A 21,378-nucleotide genomic window follows, 5' to 3' on the forward strand; every position below is an offset into this window, starting at 1 on the left:
TCACAAGCTGGCAGAGGGTAGGTTTAGGTTAGATATCAGGAGGTGCTACTTCACGGTCAGGGCGGCTAGGGTCTGGAACCAACTTCCAAGAGAAGTGGTGCAGGCTCCTACCCTGGGGGTTTTTAAGAGGAGGTTAGATGAACACCTTGCTGGGGTCGTTTGACCCCAGTAGTCTTTCCTGCCATGGCTAGGGGTCGGACTAGATGATCTGCTCAGGTCCCTTCCGACCCTAGAAGCTATGAAACTAGAGACAGGTGGGGATGGCTGGAGCGTCCTGAGCTTCTGCAGTGTTGGGCTGTTGGAGTTGTCATTAGGGAATCTTTCTAGCTAGTGTAATTTAGAACAGCTCTTAGTCTACGCTGGATCCCCAGATTAACCTGGGTTACCATTAGGATTGGGATGTATGCTAGGTGATAGCTGAACATATTGTTTGAGATTTAACTCAATATCTAACAATACAGTGGTGGTCTTAAAACATCTTTCTTCTACTTTAACCAGTTTAGCACCAATTGCAGCTCATCTATATATTTTAATTTGTTTGTTACACAGGCACTGCAGTCAGACAGATATCTGCAGGTTTTGCACTCAACAACAACACATAAGTTTAAAATGTCTGATTCATTTTTCCCAGTTTCTCTTTTGGTACAATATGCATATTTTAATTGTTCATTAAATGGAACTTGACCTCTGCCAAAAACAAAAATGTGTATTTACTACTGGAGCTGTCATTTTTCTTAATTTTGTCTCCATTCTTGTGGAGAAAATGATACTCAGCTAACACAAGAACTGCATGACTCCTTCTCCCCTTCACTCTGGTTTAAGGGCTTCATAGAGATTAATGGAAGATTTATGAGTGACCATGTTAATGAGAACTTAGTGAGCAACTCGGCAATATCAGCTATTATCAAGTAGTTTGTGTGTAAACTAAGAACTAATGTGTCACTTAAATCTATTTTTGCAGTAGTAGGAGCTCTTATGAAGGGCAGTTGGCTAGCTATAATTGTAAAGATTTGTAAACACTGATTTGGGGATTTAATTTAGAGTCCTTGAGGGTAGATTGCTCAGACTTTGTGGCCTGTTTAGCTGTTGTATTATCAGTGGTTTAAATAATGCTTTTCTAAAAAAAGATCAGCTTATGGAGAGACCAGAAGCGTACTCAATCAATTTTGGCCTAAGCTTCCCAATATAATAAAGATTTTGGTCAGTGCTACTCTGTAATATGTAACAAAATATGATGCTTCTAAATTTTACAGTTACTTCACAATTATGACCTTATTTTTTCTGAAAATGTCAAGGTAATTGTGCAAATACAGTCCTGTGTTTATCCTTCTGTACCCTTCCCCCATACTGAAGCAGTTAAAGTATACCTCTTCTTGAATTCTTAAGAAGTGTTTCTATTTGCCCCTTTGTGTGGAAAACGCACAGAATTATAACACAGTTCATAAAGTACATAAGCTCTATCATTGCCATGTGAACAGGGGAGTTTTTCTAAACAGTAAATGTACTCATGACTGACATTCATTAAAAAAACTAATGATATGAGGCTCTGGCAGCAAAGGTTTTCAACAGTAGGCTTCGTTGAATAGAATAAATGAAGGCAGTTGGAGAAAAGTAACTAAGGTCATAGTACATGTCGACACTTCCTCCAAGGTGCATTCAAAATTACCCCTTTAAAGCACATCTGCTCAGTTACTGCTGCTTTGTGCGCCAGGTCCTTCAAATGGGGCAGTGTAGCTGCCTTAGTTTGATAATGTGTACATCTCTGTTCAAGCAAGGATTTAATTTAAATAATTATCTTTTTCAGTCTTCAGTTTTACAGTAAAGGTAAAAAATGGTGAGAAATGGTTAAAATAGTTATTTATTGTATATGGATATACTTATAAAACACATGAAGTCACAAGGTAAAATTAAAAACAAATCCTTGTTTGAACAACAGAACATTAAAATATTGCTATGTTGATATTATAAGAACACCGATTAACCTGTGAAGATCTTTATTTGCTTTTCATGTTTCATACTTAGACAAGAAAAAAAAGATCATGGGTAAAAATAACATTGTATTCAGGCAATATAATTGTTATATCATCCTTGCCATTGCTTTTCCAAATGTTACTTAATTCTTGCTTCCAAAACATTCCTTTTAGTTTATGCTTTTTATATTTGGCGCACTGTTTCTTTTGAAATTAGCACTAGACTCAGGAAGAAATGAATCCTTTTTTTGGCCATGGGAAAAATTGTCAGGTTTCTTTTCCAGGATAAGCTAGTACTATTACTGACTAATGATAAATTCATTGGAAAACTGAAGCTGAAAATGTTTGTCCAAAACTGACATAAATAACTGAATTCTTCCTTAATTTTACTAAATTCATTAAATATCATCACTCCAAACTAGGTAGTACTAATCTGCATCAAAACAGCCAGCAGTGGTCTTTTCCACCAAGAGTAATAACTTGGCATATTCTATTCTTTAGGATTTCTCAAAGCTCTAAGAAATATTTACTTTAAAATTATGATTTGTGTGGTAGTTACATAAATGAAACTTTTCTATAAAAAAACAAACATGGAGGCCAGATCCATATAGGAGCTTTTAGCTGTGTCTCTGGCAGGGTTTGTGTCTGCACATGGTTAAAGGTGTTAGGACTAGTGGCAGCTAATAATGTTTCATCCCTACTGGAAATCTCAGTTTGTCTTTTTGTAATAGGGTTTGCACACCTGTTTTTGCAGTCTGGATGGGACCCCTAACTTCTTGTATGACTAGGGGACGTCCTCTTTCCTTACAGATCTTTTTGCAGTAAAATATCTAGAAAACATTGCCCTGTATTCTTCTTGTGTGCATCTTCTAGGCAGTCCTCTCTGTAGGGTTAGTATTAAATAACTTGATCAGGATGTGCTCATTCAGTCATGATTAGGTAGCATTGTAGATGTTTATGTGCAAGCATGATGGTATTGGATTTAATTTACAGCTGAAATTAACTGGCAAAAATAGTGGTTTCACTGATTATGAAATCACAATTATTGGTGTGGATGAGCCATTGGGAGCAAAACTTCCACTAAAGTTATATAAATAGGCTTTGATGGTCATGGAGTTTCACTGGGAACAAAAAGGATGAGACCTTTCTCTTGCACACTGTTTAGAAAATAAAAAATATATATTGTGAATGGAAGGAAAAGCATGGTTATAAAAGGCATTAATCTGAAGAACCGGGAGAAGAGAGACAATTCAGAACTTAAAGACACTGAGAATGGCATGTTATTCATTTACATAAATCTTTACCTTATTTTTTCTTGTTAATTGGGAGAAAATACTGCTCTAGGCCTAGTTAATTTTATTAGCCATAGAAACCTGTTTCCACTTAGAACTTTGAAAATTTTAAAAACTGATTGGAATTTTGAAATTCAAAACCCAGCTGCAAAAACCTCTTTTGTTTTTAAGGCAAATATTTGCATAATGAAACTTAACTAATTTCTTTATTGTAATTATTTTCAGTGAATGCATACAAGTAAAAGTGTATATGTTTTTAATGTGTTTTTATAGATCAGAATATGGCTACACATCCCTGCTGTCATGCAGCACATTATACCCTTTAGGACCTATGTTATCAGGTACGTTTTAATATTTTGTTTTTGACAAAATAGTTTTAAAATGTTGTTACAAATTTCTGAAAGCTGGACCTTTTCCTCCATCTCTTAACATTTCAGCATTCAGAGTTGAAGACCTGTCTGATTAATTATGGTCAAATTCCCACCTCTCTTTGATTACAGTAGTAGCAGGATCAAGTGTAGGAAGAGCATTTTTTTAATCTTGTATTCGGTATTATTGCATAGTTTCATTTTAGAATCAATTTGTAATACAGTTTTACTTATTTTGGTATCCTTAATACAAAGATTACAAAAGATTTGCAATGAGGTTACAAAAACAGTTTGAAGGTGATTTTATTTATCTGAATTCCAGTGCAACATTTAATATAAGCTTAAGGCAAAAGGGTAAATGCACAGTGATCTCAAGTTCTGAATCTAGAGATGCTAAAGCAACTCTTAAGTTCTGGCTTTCCGTATTTCCAGTCTGCGGGAGATCAAATATTATCCAGACTGCAGTCATACTTTTGACAATGACTGCTGAGAACTATATTCAGTGATTTAAGACCTGGGTAATCAGTAGAACTTGGATTTTTTTTTTTATATCCAAATGGTTTGTTATCCATTTAATTTGCAGCTGGTTGCCAAATTAAGGGTGTGCTGCTCAGTTGATGGCTGTGGCTTTTATTTGATATGATATTGCTTCTCTACTCAGCTGGAGCTCATTTGGGGTCCTAAGCAGCTGATTGGAGAAGAGGTGCCCTTTGAAATAAAAGCTCTAACAAACAGCTGGAACACCCCAGCAGTCCCGTGCAGCTGTTTGCTGTGGCTGTGTATCCACCAGCTAGTTTCTAAACCCTCCTCTCTTCAGGGAAATAAAGAACTGAACTTTTACTGTATATTTGTAAATGTGTAACAAGCACTTTCTGTACTTGGCCATCACTGTAAAGCTAATTAGCCAAATAAATTGAGTCCGTGTGTGTGTGTGTGTGTGGGTGGGTGGGTAGGAGTTGGTATAAACAGGAACTATTAACTACATTTCCATGTATTTTGTCCAGTCCTCTGATCTAGACAGGAGCCTTCTTGCACTTGCAAACCATAAAAGCCGAGAAATGTCATTTCACAGCTTCAAGGCAAGCGGCAAGTTAAGGGCTGCTCTACTCTAAGAGGGTTATACATATTATAACTCTTTAGATTAGTAATTTTTATCAATGTAGTTATAAGCCCTGACATGTATAAGCCATAAATGTGAATCCAGTGCACTGGTATAAAGGTGTCTTCTTTCTCTTCCCCAACTGAAATAAGGCCAGGGCAGGTTTGTATTGTAAACGTCTCCTGGCAAAGCTTTGTTGGTTTGCTATGCAGTAAGCTTTGATTTTTGTGTGATAGTTGCTGCATCGACACGGGCCAGGTCAAAACTAGAAAAGGTTTGTTGCCATAACTGCAAAAAACTCCATTTTCCTATGTAGCTTTTATTCCTTAGGCAGCATAAATGTGCTCTTGCTGAAAGAAGTCATTCCAGTATAATTTTTGTAGACGTGGTCTAGTATATTGATGTAACTATATGAGCAAAATCTTCCAAGTACAGACCTGGCCTAAGTTGTATCAGCAAGGCTTCCTCTACAGGTATTGCGCAATAAACTGGTTAATTGCACAATTACCTTGACCAGCTACATGTGCAAAGTGTCTGTCACTCCATAAAAAGCCCCAAGCAGCTATGAAGTTAGACCTTGAATATGTGTACTAACTTTATAGCTACTTGCTATTGAGCTTTAATTTGCACTTGTACCAGGGTCTCCCTTGCGGGTGGGAACCCCATCAGCTGAAGGGGCTCCCAGCCAGGGGTGCACTATGCTCAGCTGGGGCTGGGAGTCTCTCAGTTGGGTTTCCGCAGCATGCATCCTGGTGCTGGGTCCTGGGAGCCACTGGCTATGTTTGCAATCTCAGCCTCGGGTGCATGAATTTCCTGGAGCTGGGAGATCACAGCTGTTGCAATCACCCATTCCTGGAGGTTTCACATACCCTCAAGGCTGGGAGATTGCGGCAGCTACATCTCCCAGCCCAGGGGGCTTCACATACCCCTGGTGCTGGGACATGGCAACAGAAGTGATCTCCCAGCCCTGGGGGTTTCACACACCTGGGCCTGGGAGATTGCCGTAGCTCTGTCTCCCAGCTGCAGGGCTGTGTATCCCCATGGCTGGGAACCCATCAGCTGAGGGGGCTCCCAGCTGCAGGAGCTTGCTTTTTGTTGGTACAGGAGAGCCTGGGACTGGGTTTCCATTGCACCAGCAGTAAGGTGTGATGAGATCTACTGTATGATCTCTTAGTTGTGTCTCCTGCCATGGATGTATGGCATGGCAGGAGGCACGATTGTGGTGATTGTACATTACATCCCATTGTGCCTTTACTGACCCATTTTAGAGGTAAAATGTTTTATGCTGGAACCACTGCATCCAAGCTAGACAGTTTTGCCACCTCTAACAAACCAGCATGGTTAAAATGGCAAATCTTTCTAGTGTGTACAAGATCTTAAAGAAGGGCCTGATATCCAGAAGAATCACAATACTGGCCTTTTTCTCTGTGCTTGTATATAGGTGCGTCTGTTGCTATCTGTTGTCATACATACACAAGCACACTAAACCTTCATGCAAATAATTTTAACATTTCTGAATGTTTTTAATTCCCCACAAAACAAACAAAACGTGACCTTCAATGTGAAGTTTGACTGAGTGACAGCGGGCTTGATAATGGGTCCGGAGTCCAACACAGTATAGCTGTAAGAATAGTCAGGAACAAATTGTGGTCATCCTACATTGCTGATAATTGTATTCCAATAGTTTCATTTTGTAGTACAGGCAACTTATCCCATGTCTCAGGATGAAAGAGCAAGTAGCTAAAGAGCTGTCTAGCCTGTTTGCTCTGAACTTACACTAGAAAAAAGCACAAAAAATAAGTCCTTCCATTTTTTCTTTTGTTAGTAAATGGTAACAGAGGAGCTTCAGTTTCCTGATCCTTGTCTGTTTTCCAGACTTGTATACATGGAGACCTTCTGTTCCCAGCATTACATAGTTGGTTCTTTGGACTGTATATGATCTCTTCTCTTGCTTAACCGAAGTTTTCATCTTTGATGTCACATCAAAGAAAAATGTTTCCGGTCCTTCTCACAATTTGCACCAGTCTTTGTGCTGATTTGGCAGTACAGTAAAGCAGTAAAATAGGTTTATTTTCAGGCATTTTCACACAGCAAGGGCCAGGTAAAAGCAAATGTGAATCAGGCCAGTATCTTTTCATTCTTGTCTGACTGATGTTGAGAGTCATTATCTGAAGGCAGAAGATTGGGCCACAAATGTAGTTAACCATGGTGTAGCTGCTTTTGTGGCCATTTACAGCTTCTGTCCAATTTTCATATGAGATCCAATCTTAACTGGCAAGTGAATGGATATTTAACTTTTTTGCATGAGCTGACTAAGCCTAGTTAGAATATAGTTTAGCCAGAGATGGATTTAAATTTTAAAATTTAATGTTGGAGCATAATAGTTAAATACTAATGTTGATAACATTGTGGATACCATTAACATTACAACTTTCGAACTGCTTAGAGCAGTGGTGCTCAAGCTTTTGACCCTGTGGGCCAGGTGAGTGGCATAGGGCCCACCTGCAGGCCAGATTGGGTCCTGAGGCCTTGGCAGTGCCCCTTCCCTGCCCCATGCAATGGACTTGGCACCACTTCCTCCCGCCCCCTTCTGCTCCAGGACTGGGTCCTGGGGACTTAGCAGTACCCCATCCCTCCCCCGTATGTCAGGATTGGGTTCTGGGGGCCCAGTACCCCTTCTCCTGGCCCCTGGGAACCAGCTTTGCCCCCTCCTGCTGGGTTCAGGCATATCCTGCCTTCCCCCCCAATCTGCTGGGTTTAGGCACTGAATCCAGCATGCAGGACTTGGGGCTCCTTGCAGGTCCAGAGATTTGGCAGCAGTAGCATTACTTCCCATTTGCCAAATTTTGGGGCTGAATGACATGATGACATGGTGCCGTGGGCCAGAGGTTGAGTACCCTTGGTTTAGGGGCAAGTTTGGTTGCCTCCAAACATTGATCTTGTCCATGTACCATATGATTAAGATGTAGTAGTAGGTAACCATCAATCCTTCTGGATTGTGATGTAGGCATGAGAGGTCACCAGGACCTTCGATACATGCCTAGCCAAGCGTATAGTGTGGAGGCTGCCCAAACCTTCCATCCCTGTTGTTTAGGCAGAATCCAAAAGCCAGATCACGTCTGGATATTTCGTGCCTCAATGTCTGTAGTTTTGTGCACATAAAAGAATTGAACCCAGGTCTTCCACATGGCAGATAAAGATTCTATCACTGAACCATGATGGCAGGTGATCAAGATGTAGTTAGTAACTATAGTGTACTCCGCATGAGTCTGACCAGTACTAGCCATGATTGTTTTGTGCTGTAAATAGGTGTTGCATTTGTCCTGGGAGAAAGCCTTTTGTCCCGGGATCATACAGATCTTCTGGTATCAGAAGTGGACTGGCCCAGTTCGCCAATAACACTAAACTTTGGGGTAGAGCATCTGCCCCAGAGGATAGGTTGGTGATCCAGGCTGACCTGGATAGGCTTAGAAAGTAGGCAGATATAAACCTGATGACATTCAATACAGAGAAATGCCAGGTGCTCTACATGGTGGGGGGGAGGAACCTGTAGCAAGCTTATAGGCTCAGCAGTGCTACACTTGCTAGCACCACGGCTGAAAAGGACTTGGGGGTCATGATTGATCACAAGATGAACATGGGCCACCGATGCATTGTTGCAACTGATAAAGCAAACAAAATTCTGGCTTACATCCATAGATGCTTCTCAAGTATATCTCAGGATGTCATCCTCCTGCTGTACTTGGCCTTGGTGAGGCCGCAGCTGGAGTACTGTATCCAATTCTGGACTCCACAATTCAAGAAGGATGTGGAGAAACTTGAAAAAGTGCAGAGGAGAGCTATACTCATGATCAAGAGGACAGGAGAATAGGCCTTATGATGAGAGGCTGAGAGCCATGGGACTCTTCAGCCTGGAAAAGTGCAGGCTCAGGGGTGGCCTGGTAACAGCCTATAAGTATATCAGGGGGGTGCATCAGGATCTGGGGGAACATCTGTTCACCAGAGCACCCCAAAGGATGACAAGGTCCAACGGTCACAAACACCTGCTCTGGACTCTTTTAAGAAATGTTTGGATGCTTATCTTGCTGGGATCCTTTGACCCTAGCTGACTTCCTGCCCCTGGAGCAAGGGGGCTGGACTTGATCTTCCGAGGCCCCTTCCAGTCTTAATGTCTATGACATCTAAGATGTACACACCTACTGTCCTGCTTCAAGTCCTCTATGTGGCTGATAATATGTAGTAACAGTTTTTCCTAGAACATCCTGTTGTACATCTGTACAGTTCTTGCAGTTCCTTTCAGGGACAAGCTGGTCAGGCTGTAAACTGTCACCGGACATCTTCTGGTGTTGGAACAGCAATGCAGTTTAGAAAGGTGATGTGTAAATAATTGTGCTGCTCCTGTTTTGAACTGGGTCAAGTCCTGGCACAGTGAGTCCCAGGTCAAATTAGATATCTGTTCATAATCTTGCTTTGACCAGATCTAGCAGTTTCTTGCTGTGAGAGAGCAGGACTAAGTTCTCTGTTGTAACTCTCAGTGCATGACATGATTTTTTGACATTTTCTGACTTCTACACTAGGTATACCTTGGTGTTTTTACCTAAATTATCAGGAAATAATAAGCTAGTTTTAAATTCTTCATTAATTTTGGTTTCCATGTAAGATTTCCAATAATCCTTGGTAATAGTGGTTCATCTTGAAAAAATCCAGATTGCCTTTGCTGCTGCAGAAGATTACTGAACAGATATTCATAAACTGAACTGACATACGCACTGATATAACATGGAAGGTGTGACTGAGCAAATGCAATTGATGTACAGTTGTGCTGGGAAAAATTCTGCCATGTGGATAATGGTACATTTGCTGTAACTAGGTCAAAACTTAGTTGCATAAACATGGTTTTATCTGGTATAGTTGAGACTCTACAGATGGAGACATAGTTACTTGGGGTGTTTTATACATAAGCGCCCAGGCTGCTCCGATGCGCTGGAATTCCAGTGCACACCCCTTCCCCCCGGCTTTTGGAGCACGTGTAAAGGTGCCCTCGGAGAAGACCAGGTTGAGATTATAACCGTGACATCCATGTTCTAGAGTTGCGTCATTGAGCCTGCAGGACTCCTGGATACCCCGGGAGGCTATTTATCATATATTTTAATTGCTGAGTACAACCAGATACCTCCAGGCTTGTATGGAATGAGTAAACTGGCATGATGCACTTGTTGCGGGGAGGGAGAGAGAGCTTCTACAAACCCCAGGTCAAGGTTGGGCTTTCCAGGTGTATTACTTAAGAGTCCTACATTGCTTTTGGGGCAAGTTCTTGTGGAGATAGTCAAAGAAAGCTGAATAGATTTACATTTAGAATAATACTTGATTAATGTAATCAAAATCATGGTTCTCTTTTTTTCTCTTTTTTTTATGTATTTATATTAAGTTATAGATTGCTTATAATCACTATGTTATATTAATTATAATGCATTTTTAGGCTTCATATTGTTACAATAGAGAAATATATATTTGAATTAATAAAGGTGGTGGTCTAGCTGAAAGAATATTTGACCATATTCTATTTAAATTTTGTCACTTTTTTATTTTAGGTATTTATGTAAACTGTCAGACCAGGAGTTGCGGCAAAGTGCAGCCCGGAACATGGCAGATTTAATGTGGAGCACAGTTAAAGAGCCGTTGGATACAGCCTTATGTTTTGATAAAGAAAGTCTTGATCTTGCATTTAAGTACTTTATGTCTCCAACTCTAACAATGAGGTTGGCTGGACTGAGCCAAATAACAGTAAGAATTTTTTTAAATCTAAAACTCTCTTTTTAGGGAAAAAAAATATCCCTCTTTTCATTTACACATTATTATTTTTCTTCAAATAGTAACAAAAGACAGGATAACCTTCTTACAAACAGTTGCAGGAGAGAAATAAGCAGATGGATTAAAATGTTAATTGTAATTTGTTAGTTGTGTGCTTATCAGGTTTCATCTAAACTATAATAAAATGTGTTCAGAGAGATCATTAAAGTATGGCTTTATTTTGCAATATATTTGACCCTAACACTCTCATTGATCTTTTTACTTTACAAAATGGAATTGTAACTGTCATCTTTGTGTCCTTCCCTGTAGCTCCTTCTCTATGGCTGTATTTGAAGTTTATAAAGCCCATTGGTTTATTTTTTTTAAAGTTTTCCAATATCTGAGTTTGCTATAAATATATTCCTCTTTATTGTAATAATCTTGTACAGAGCGGTCCACTTGCTCAGAAAAAGCATTCATATGGCATTCAATATGTATCTGAGTTAAACAGATTAAATATGCTTAATACCAGTACTTGGAAGAAAGGTTAAAAGTTTTGCATTCTAAAAAAGTAGAAATTAAAGTAATAATATATGGCCTCCAAAAATGTCGTATAGTAAATGCTAATGACTTTGGATAGCACTTTTATTATTTTCTGGAAATACAGATTTAAAAACTACCACTTGCAAGTAAGACATTTCATTTAATTCTTGTGAAACTGGTCTCACACATACAAAGAGCCTTGTTTGATAAACTACTTTGTAGACCTGTCATTCCAACAGCTGGAGCATGTGGTGTCAATACATTTATTTTCATTTGAAAAAAGACTTTCTTGGAAAATGCTGTTCTGAAGCATAGTATCTTCTTCACAGCATATTAATAATCTGCTTGCCCCTTATGGTTCTGATATGTCTGCTGTTTGTAGTATGCTCTTATTTGGAGAAAATCAAACTCTTGGCAAGAAAATGTTCCTATACCTAGCTACAATGTCTTCTGCAGCGGAAATCCAGTTTGCTGTTATATTGCTTTCTCGTTCTTTATCAGTTCTGTTCCACATACTAATTTCCCATGTATCCTCAGTTTTGGTAAGAATATAGTACCTGCTACAATAAAGGTTCAGTTGGGCAGTAGTGATAAGTGGAGAGGGAGACTGTAGTTTGATTACAGTGCATCTGACCATTCTTTCTAATATAATAAAGCGCTTAGTCTGTCTGTCTGTCTGTCTGTAATGCTCTTGGAGCACTCTTATTGGTTACTGAAACAACCAATCAGAGTACACCAAGAGCGTTACAGACAGGAGGCAGCAGTGTGGCGGAGTTCCGTGATAACAGCAGGGGGATGGAGCGGGGGCCCTGCTCCTTGGAGGCAGTGGTGGCAGCATGGGGTGCTGGCGAGGGAGGACAAAGAAGGAAGCTGTCCCCCTTCCCCTCCCTGCTCCTGGGGGGCATCGATGGTGAGGTGGGGGGGAGGGGTTAGGGTTAGCAAGCTCCCTTCCTTCCCCCTCCCCCAGTCATTCTTGACAGGCAATTCATTGGTATAATATATATTGTGAGAGGTCAGAATAAGGTTGTTTAAATAACAAGGCCACTTGATAACATGTCAACTGCCCCCACCCTGGTTTTTAACTCTTTGGATTAACTGAACTTTAAAGACATCTGTACATACTATTAGATTTACAGGTTTCCCTCCCTTTATGCTACACATGTATTCCTGGAAAACGGTGCACAATTTGAATTTGCATAAAGGGAGCCCACTTTATAATGTAACAAATAGGGAAATGTTCCAAGACCTCGACTGTACTGATCCCCAGGTTCATTTCTACCACTTTTACAAGACAATTTCGGTGCTCACCAACAGCACACAACAAGCACAGGGTGGTGGTAAATCATAATGGGGATGGCAAGAACAGAAACACATGTTGCAGACGATGAACGAGGAGCACAGATCCACAAAGGAGACTATATTTTGGTGCACATCGCTCCCACAATGCACCACACAAAGCAGCTGACTGCAGGTTTCCACCACACCAATCGCATAAGAGTGAATTTACCTTGCATATAATGTTTTTTTGGTATAAAAAGGGTCATTGCATAAGAGCAAATTTGCACATAAAGAACCCACATAAAGCGAGGGAAACCTGTAGTTATTTTCATCGGTTTGTGTCCTGTACCTTAGACAGTTTAAAACAAAACAAAATCCAATATAAAGCTAGTTTTTTGACAGAAGATTTCTATGAATATTGCACGAATGGGAGTACTTTCCACATCTTGCCTATGTTCATATTTCCTGCGCATCCAGTACTTTAGGATGGTGGTGCTTATAGAAAAGTCAGTGGTGACTATCATTTTTAATTGGTGGTAATTTATACATTCATGTATAGTGAAAAGACAATGGGTAATGCAAGCTCGATCAAATTGATCGCTACTTTGAAGCTCTGGTCCACCTCTATAGGTCTTGCAGCCACATTTAGCCTGGTACTTAACTATGCACAGTTTCATCAGCTAACATGGGTGGGCCAAACTCTGCTACAGAATCATGTTAAATCAGTATATTCCACTTAAAACTTGTGAATGTTTTCTGCGTATGATATGGCACTACCCACACATGTTGGTTAAACAGCATTAGAGCTCCATTTGCTATTGATACTAGACAATTTAAATCTTATTTTAGTTCTTATCTTATATATCCACATTTTCAGTATTATAATTAATATTTAGAGGTACTTGAAAAATAATGTAAAAATGGTGATTTTGAACCAATCAGCACATATTTTAAATGGGATCATTAAAGTCTTCCTTAAGCAAGGAATGTGATTAATTTTATAGTGGAGGTTATGCCCTATATGAAGTACAAACTCTGTTAAACAACTGCAGTCAGTTAGTGTTGTTTTAATGATAACAGTCTGCAGGGCTTAGGGTGTTGTCAATTCAGCTTTGCATTTATGTGATTATAGGGTTACTTTTTAATATAATTTTATTTATCCAGTTGGAAATTTAAAAACGAACTGTAGAGAAACTAAACTTGTGGAAGAAATTAATTGGCAGCATTTTAATATATTTAATACTTGTTTTTTAAAAATATTTGGTTGTGTTTAATAAACATTTGGTGAGAAGGGCTCTGAAAATTTCACTGAGCAGTGTTCAGAAGACTTAATACAGCTTCACATCTGTGGAAGGATAAATCAGATTTTTGTTTAAGTGGTATATATTCTGTTATATATCCATAAATATATATGGTTATATTTATCTCTTAATATCTGAGGTATGATTTAGTTAGGGGGAAAAACTGGGTTCCCATATAAATTAACTGTTCAAATGGTGGGGAAAAATAGAGAGGTCACTTGATCTTAAAACAGTCAAGCTCCAAATTAATTCAATAGGTCATGAGTTACAGCAAGAAATGTTTCATAGGTGCTTAAGATATGGTCTGTAAGCACTTCCTTTATTTTTTGTATGCTGTCATCTTTTTCCTTTGATTTAACATTTAAAAAAAATTGCCATCTTAAAATAAGAATGCCTCAGGTTGTGGATTTAGTATTTGCAAATTTTAGTCAGTATAAAATGTATGTGTAAAGTATTCATAACTTAGTCCAGTTGTGGCATAATAGCTGAATTGGTGACTTGGTGAAAAACCAGGTTTTTAGTAAAAATACAGAAGCATCATATAAAGCAAAATCATATGGTTTATAGTTTAAGGTAAATAGTTTATCCTTCAGAATGAATCAAACCTCTTTGTATCCACTTCTGTAGTTTTTTCTTTTGCAAATAAGCTGTATCTACTCCAAAATTGTCAATCTGTTTAATAGTCTTTTTTTTTATTCTAGACAGACCAAGCATAGGAATTAATTTGCAGAAAGTTCTCCTGTTACTTTATTTGGTTGGCTGTTTTTTTATTTTATAGTGCTTCCTTTTGGAAGAGACCCCTCTCTTTTTTTTACCCATATGTTTTCATATTCCAGTAACACTTATTGTATTTAATTTGTATGTCTTGGCTGCAGTATTCACTTTTAATTGCCAGGTTCAGGCAAAAGTTACTTTGATTATTGGCAGATACAGTGGGATACAGATCTGAACAGCAAATTTACAGAAGTCTTGGTGCTTGGTATTTAGAATCTTTCTGCTTCCTTGCAAAAAAGACTCTCAAGATTGAGAGGAATGAAGCTTTGTCTGTCAGTTCTTTTTGTTTCCACATACCTGTGTCTTTTCAGATAAAACCAGGTGAACAGTTTCTAGTTTTCTTTCTCCGTTCATATTTTCAATTTGACGTATTCAGCTTGATATCAAAATCTATTCCTATGAAGTCCTGTATTTCTCAAACTCTTAGTTTTACTTTTGTATCCAGTACATACTCAGCTCCATTTCTGTATTCTGCCCAAACATTTGAAAAGGATACATATGATTGAAAAATGGTTTCCTTTCCTGAGTGTTTTACTTTGCCCATGATATCCTACTCCACTCTCCAAAGTCTACTCTTTTGGAAGTCTACTCCTATAGACCAAGTAGTTCATGTAATTTGAAGAAATTTTCTGAAGTGTTTTTCGTTTAAAGATTGGTATTAAAAAGTGCGTGGAAATTCCATCCTTGAAATATCATAATTTAATGTTGTTTTACAAGATATTCAACATTAAAGAGTGTGAGACTTTGAAAGATGGATCTTTGCTTATCCTTCTTGGTTGTGTCCACACAAGCATGGACATTTTGTTCCTTGGAGACAACTAGCAGCGGGACACCTTGTGCTGCTGCTAGTTGTCCCTAGGGATTGCCTGTGCCACGTGCCTTCTGGTACACGGCAGGTTACCCTGTGTGGGGTAGAGGAGGCTGGGACCAGCACTGGGCTGGCTCCAGCAGACGTACGTAGGGCCCTGGGGACCTTCTGGGGCTGCAACAGCAATGATCCTGCTGCTCGGAGCCTGGCTGACAGCCAGAGCATGGCTCCAACTGGCCAGGCTCCAGTTCTGAACAGTGTGCACTGCTGCCATATGCGCTGCTTTGCGTTTTTTTGTGGGGGATATTTTGACCTCTGGATATCTAGAAGTCAGCAGCACCCCCCTCCCCTCCCCCATCCTCTCCCCACCCCAGTGCTGCTACCTTGCAGTGTGGAGAATAGCTGAATGAATGTGTGCAGTATGTGGTGTTGGAGACGTGTCTGCTGTGCCACATGCTGCATGGCTGTGCTGATCTGGATGGCCCTTGTGGTCAAAATTTCCACTGTCTCAATAAGACATTACTAGCTGATTGTAAAAAGTCATTTTTTCCCCATTAAGGTCTTTTCTTTTTTTTTTCTACAACCTAATCTATGCTTTGCTTATGTGCATCAAAAATCCAAAGCTTTTGCCTACTCCTTAAGGCAGTGGTTCTCAACTGTTTTAGACCTGAGGCACCTCTTGTTTGACTTGAGGTATCCCTTTGTAACTTCTGTGAAGTGAGCAACACTCTGTTTCAAAAACTTATTTCTTTATTACAGTGCTTCCCTTCTTGCAGACTGGCCAGGCATTGCCCAGAGCAGGGGGGCAGTGGCCAGGCAGGGAGGAATATGAGCATGTACTTATCTCTTCACATCTACTTATCTCCTCTTACCTTGCAGCACCCTTCAAAAGATTTTGCAGAATCCCACAGTGTCCCAGCACTCTCTTAAGAATCACTGCCCTAATATGTAGGAATAAGTCAGCAGCCTCAAATTATTGTTTGGCAGTTTGTGCTTTTTAAAGGTCACCAAGTTTCTTTGTGGTTTTGACATTACTTTTTTCTTTTGTATTACGAAAAAATAATCATTTTAGATCACTATAAATCAGTCCAGTAGAGGATCTTTTGGTTTGTAATTTCCAATAGTTTTCCCCCAGTTTTTTGCTTTTTCCTTGATCAGGAATTTTAATACGGTTTTTATATTGTAATCATGGTAAAAAGAAGAAGAATTTGTGGCCTTTTTATATTTAAATATGTTGGTCAGGGTTTCTTTGTATCAGTGTTTTCTAGGGGAAATTTGGATTTCTGTGCAACTAAATTTTATCATTTGTAACATTAAAACCAGCCTGATACCATTTCTTTTTTTTTTGTACTTCAGAATATGCCTTGAGGTGATTTTTCTATCTGAAATTTTACAGAAACATTAGTAATGTTTCAGTTAATTTCTTTATTGATTTCTTGTTTTTCAGACATCAAAATCCAGTGTATTATGGAAATAAAATCGTTATCTTGAAGGGGGAGTTTAGTTTTTTTTCTGTTGCATCATTCCTGAACTTGCTTAATTATGAATATGACTTTTAATAACTCGGTAATTAGGATGACAAGGACCAGTTATTTTAAGCTGCACTTTGAATTTCAGGTCCTTAAAGAAGGTACTTTGTCTGAAAATTATCCAGCTTAGAAATGAGTGTCTTTTGTAAAGAGTGACAGAGATTGGCTCTGTCACTTGAGTTACAAGACAATGACATTTTAATATTTAAATGTAACTGTTTTGTTGGGGAAATCGTACCTGATTTTTGGAGTTCATTATTCTTGTCCTTTGTTGTTCTTGAAAACTAGGTTAAATTAGTTTTGAACACATTTCATTCAAGAGGGTTGGAGCTGGGGCTGACAATCAGCTAATTACCCTGGGACCACACGAGCTGGTTTGAGACTCCAGTGCAGTCCTCATGGCTAGGATTGACAGTCAGCTGATTATCAGTCCCGTCCCCAGGACTGTATTGGAGCCAGTTTGAGACAGCTGTGTAGTCCCAGAACCCCCTGCCCTGGGAGGTCGGAAAACCTTGTGTGCAGCTCAGTTGTGCTCATGGTTTTTAGAAGTGCCAGTGGACAGGGACCCTGGGATACTCAAACCTCTCTTCAGGGTTCCCATAGCCAGAATGTGTCAAGTGCCTTGCTCTGCAGCTCCCTAGGACAAAATGCAGCTCCCCATGGCAATACAGTCAACCTGCTTGGTCTTGGGGAACCCCATGGATCCCTGCAACCTGGCACCCCTGGTCCAACTGATGACTTTGTCTCAACTCAGCACTGTAAAATCAGTGGGGTCCAGCACCATACAGGGCTAGATCATATGGCTGTTAGCCTGCCAACATGGGGATCTGTCAAGCAAGCCCCACTGCATGCTGGGAACCCTGCTCCATGGTCAGTTTAAGGCATGATGGAAACCAGGGACAAAAAGACTACACACATTTTCTGGAATATTTTTGTGGCTTGTTTCCCATTTTGTTGTGCCATTAATTGTCTGAATGTGTGGCTGGGTTGCTATTTAAAATGTGATTAACAGGCCGATCGCATCTTAAGTGTAATGTCTGCCAGAGGCCGAAGACTAAAAAAGATACATGAAATAGTAATAGCATTAGAGTACAGAAATTGATCAGAATCTCTGTTCAGTGATTGAGTGGGAAAGCATGAGATTTCTTGTCCTTTTGTGAAGTACCATACCTCTACTGAGATGGACCTGCGTAAATAAATTATCCAAAAAGATTAGGGCAGTTCATATACGTGGGATCTTTAATGCACAACTAAGGTTAGCATATTTTTGGCTATAAAACCTGGGTGCTAGAATTCTGAATTTCAGAAGGGTATATTTGTGAAACTGAGCTAAGCTTTAACTCCTAACTTTTAATTCTCCCCCATCCTCTTCTCCATTCTCTACTCAGTGTCCTGAACCCTCTCGCACTATCCTGATACAAATCATAGCCTTTCATTCTAGTTCTCTTGCACATGAGTATTGCTTTCTTTGGATAAATATTAGTCCCTTCATGCCCCACTTCCCCCTGCCAGTGTTCTGGCCTATATTAATTGAACCAGTTTTAGTTAATTCTGTCAAGAAGACGAGCCAATTAGGTAATAAGGAGATTCTTCTGGCAATATTTTGAGGGTAACTTGTGGTTTTGAGAAGAAGAATTCAAACTCATCTGTAGGGTTTCTGTATTGTTATATAACAAAATAATGGTTAGCGTTTGAAAAAATAATCATCCATTTTAATTTTGGACTCTGCATTCAAAGCAGCTTTATATAATTACTGAGCATTTTTCTGTGGAAATTCTGTTCCACTATTGAAGATGTCTTATTGTAAAGTTGGGTTGGTAGATATAATAAAAGGATATTTCTTAACTTTTTTTCTGTGAAGCTGTATATTCAAAAATTCAGAGACCTCTTATGAGCACTTTGCATGTATGTATGTATGTATAATTGAACTGTTCCAATCAGAGTTTTAATTCAAGGGAGGAATCAAATCAAAATATTAAAAGAATATTTTTGAACTGTTCATATGTTGTCTTCTGCATAATATATTCAAGGTAATTTGGAAGGGTGCACAGAAAAATATATATACCCATGACATGATAATGGTTATAAAAGTACTAAGTGGGGGAAAAAAATAGTTCCTTGATGACTGCTATAAAGTCACTAGATAAATCAGAGCTGTGATAATGGAGTTGACTGGTGCTAAGATACCAATTTGAATGATTTAAATGTCATTGCCCATAAATATTTACTTGCCAATGCAAACATATTTGTTAAATACTTGGCCTTGAGTTTGGAGTGGGTGGAGCATATTCAACATAAAACTGGTGTAGTGAAAGTAAGGTTTCAAAAGATATGTTTTGGTTAAACAAGTACATTAATTTGATAACTGTTACTGAATAGCTAGCATTCTTGCTAATGTTATTTTGTTGTTTTAATCAGAAATATTTTTAATTCTTGGATAAAATTTTTCAAAAAGAGGATTTTGGATTATATTATGAAAATTATTATTTAAGAAAATTGTTTTGAGCACATCTGTTTGGTATAACTTTTCATAGCTAAATGATCTGTCCAAAGTGTTTGCTTCCTTATGTGTTTCTTTTCATTGCTGACATTTTTTTACGTAAACACATTACCATGCAAAATAACATTAAAGTTAAATTATACTTTCTTCCTTTTTTCTAACTATAGAATCAACTTCATACCTTCAATGATGTGTGTAATAATGAATCGTTAGTTTCAGACACAGAAACGTAAGTAGGAACATTATTTTGCATACTAAAGTTTAAGCACACTAGACCAGTGGTTCTCAACCTTTTTTGTACCAGGACCCATTTGTAAACATCAATGGCCAGTCCCAACTCAGTGCTCCTCATTCCCGACGTGCTGCCCACTGCCCCAGCCCCTAGTGTGTCGGGCATGGGAGGCCCCAAGTAGCCCCTTACAGGCTGGAACTCTGCCAGGCTGCAAGGGAAAAGCAACACTTTGCCACATTGTCCTCCTTTTAATGGAGAATCCATTTTTAAAGTTTGTTCACAATCATTTCATGTATTTTTGTGACCAGCTTCTGGGTTGCAACCCACAGGTTGAGAAACACTGCACTAGACAAATCTCAGTCTTTTATAAACTGGCTGTAGATTTCAGTGTTGGGAGCAAGGATTTTCTAAGATACTTACTAGAAATATTCCAATCAGAGTTTTAATTCAAAGGAGGAATTAAATAAAAATATTAAAAGAATATTTTTGAACTCTTCATGTGTTTTCTACTGCATGATATATTCAAGGTAATTTGCAAGGCTGCACAGAAAAAATACTGAAGTTATAAAATTAATAATTAACATTTATAGCTGGCTTTTACACTTTCAGTGTAATGTACAAAGTAAACTAATAAATCCTTGCACAAACCGTAAAAGATGGGTGAGTATTACTAGCTCATCCTCTTCTTCCTGTGATACAAAGATAAGTGAGATCTAGAAATGATGCATCTTCTAGAAGTATATTAGGATTAGAAGTTAAAAGTTTCTCACTGCTAGTCTTATGCATAGTCCATCAGACTTACCTCACACTTATTTTTCTTGGAAGTCCATGGTTGTATATTTGGCATATGTTAAAAAACAAAGCTATCTACAATGTTTTAAAATCAGCTCCTATGAACAGAAGCAAAGTTCACAATGCTTGTGTGGTGTTGCTGTACAGTGACTCAATATTAGCTTGATATGATCTCTGTATCTCTTTGTATTTTTTGATGTTTTAAAATATTAAAGATCTGTGTGATTATTTGGATAAAATCATGTCTTTGAACACATACAGTTGAACTTAGGAACTTTTTACTTCTGTTGGTATTGTACCTATTTTAAATTAAGACACTGCTGCTAGATGTTAGCAATAAGAAGACGCATCAGTTTTAAAATCTTATTTATAGGTATGTGAAATACATAAATTAGTATCTAACGGGGAATATTACAATTGAATTCTATAAACCTTTATATTTCACTGATATGCGCTTTAAAAATTCCATATCCTTTCTTTTTATATATGTATATTCTAACAATGACATAAGTACAGGATCTTTTCTGTTACCAATAAACTTATCAATATAGCAGCATTGTAGGCCCCATGTAAGTAGCAACTTTCAATGCAATCTTTTGCAGTTATTAATTAAAAATAAAGGCTAGAAGTCTGGAGGATATTTTTACCCCACTCAGATGTTGTTAAAGTAGGCTGGATGTTGGAGATAACTATTTTATTCTGTTCCCGGCATATAGAAAATATTGCTACAAACTCCCTTCATTTTGTTGAGTTTTTTACTTATTAAAGAATAAAACTTAATTGTTCGGTGTTTTTCCTGCTTTTGTGCAAAAAATCAAATAATTTTATATTTAAAAGCATAGGCTTTATTTGAACTTGTATTTTTTTTAACTGATTTTTTGGTGCCTGTGAAATACCCTCAGGCATGGTATAGATCACAGATGGGCAAAATATGGCCTGTGGGCCAGATCCAGCCCACGAGGCCATTCTATCTGGCCCACGGGGCCCCTAAAAAGTTTAGAAAATAAATATCTATCTGCCCTTGGTTCCTGTCAAAAATGACAGGAACCAAGGGCGGTTGGACCCAGGGGAAGCCCAGTGGGCTCCCACAACAGCAGGGCCC

The 21,378-nt window shown here is 38.6% G+C and overlaps 1 protein-coding gene across 1 annotated transcript in view; it reads left to right on the plus strand.

Annotated features, from left to right (window-relative positions):
- The window catches only part of USP34 (ubiquitin specific peptidase 34), a 237,910-nt gene that overhangs the window by 15,092 nt on the left and 201,440 nt on the right, over positions 1 to 21,378 (plus strand). Inside the window, exons 4-6 of the mRNA XM_019516623.1 lie at positions 3,536 to 3,603; positions 10,321 to 10,513; positions 19,420 to 19,481. Coding sequence (XP_019372168.1) covers positions 3,536 to 3,603; positions 10,321 to 10,513; positions 19,420 to 19,481 — 323 coding nt within the window. The remainder of the gene's footprint in view (positions 1 to 3,535; positions 3,604 to 10,320; positions 10,514 to 19,419; positions 19,482 to 21,378) is intronic.

The sequence above is a fragment of the Gavialis gangeticus genome, unplaced genomic scaffold (genome assembly GCF_001723915.1).
Source record: "Gavialis gangeticus isolate Ggan-Ray unplaced genomic scaffold, GavGan_comp1, whole genome shotgun sequence".
NCBI classification, from domain to species: domain Eukaryota; kingdom Metazoa; phylum Chordata; order Crocodylia; family Gavialidae; genus Gavialis; species Gavialis gangeticus.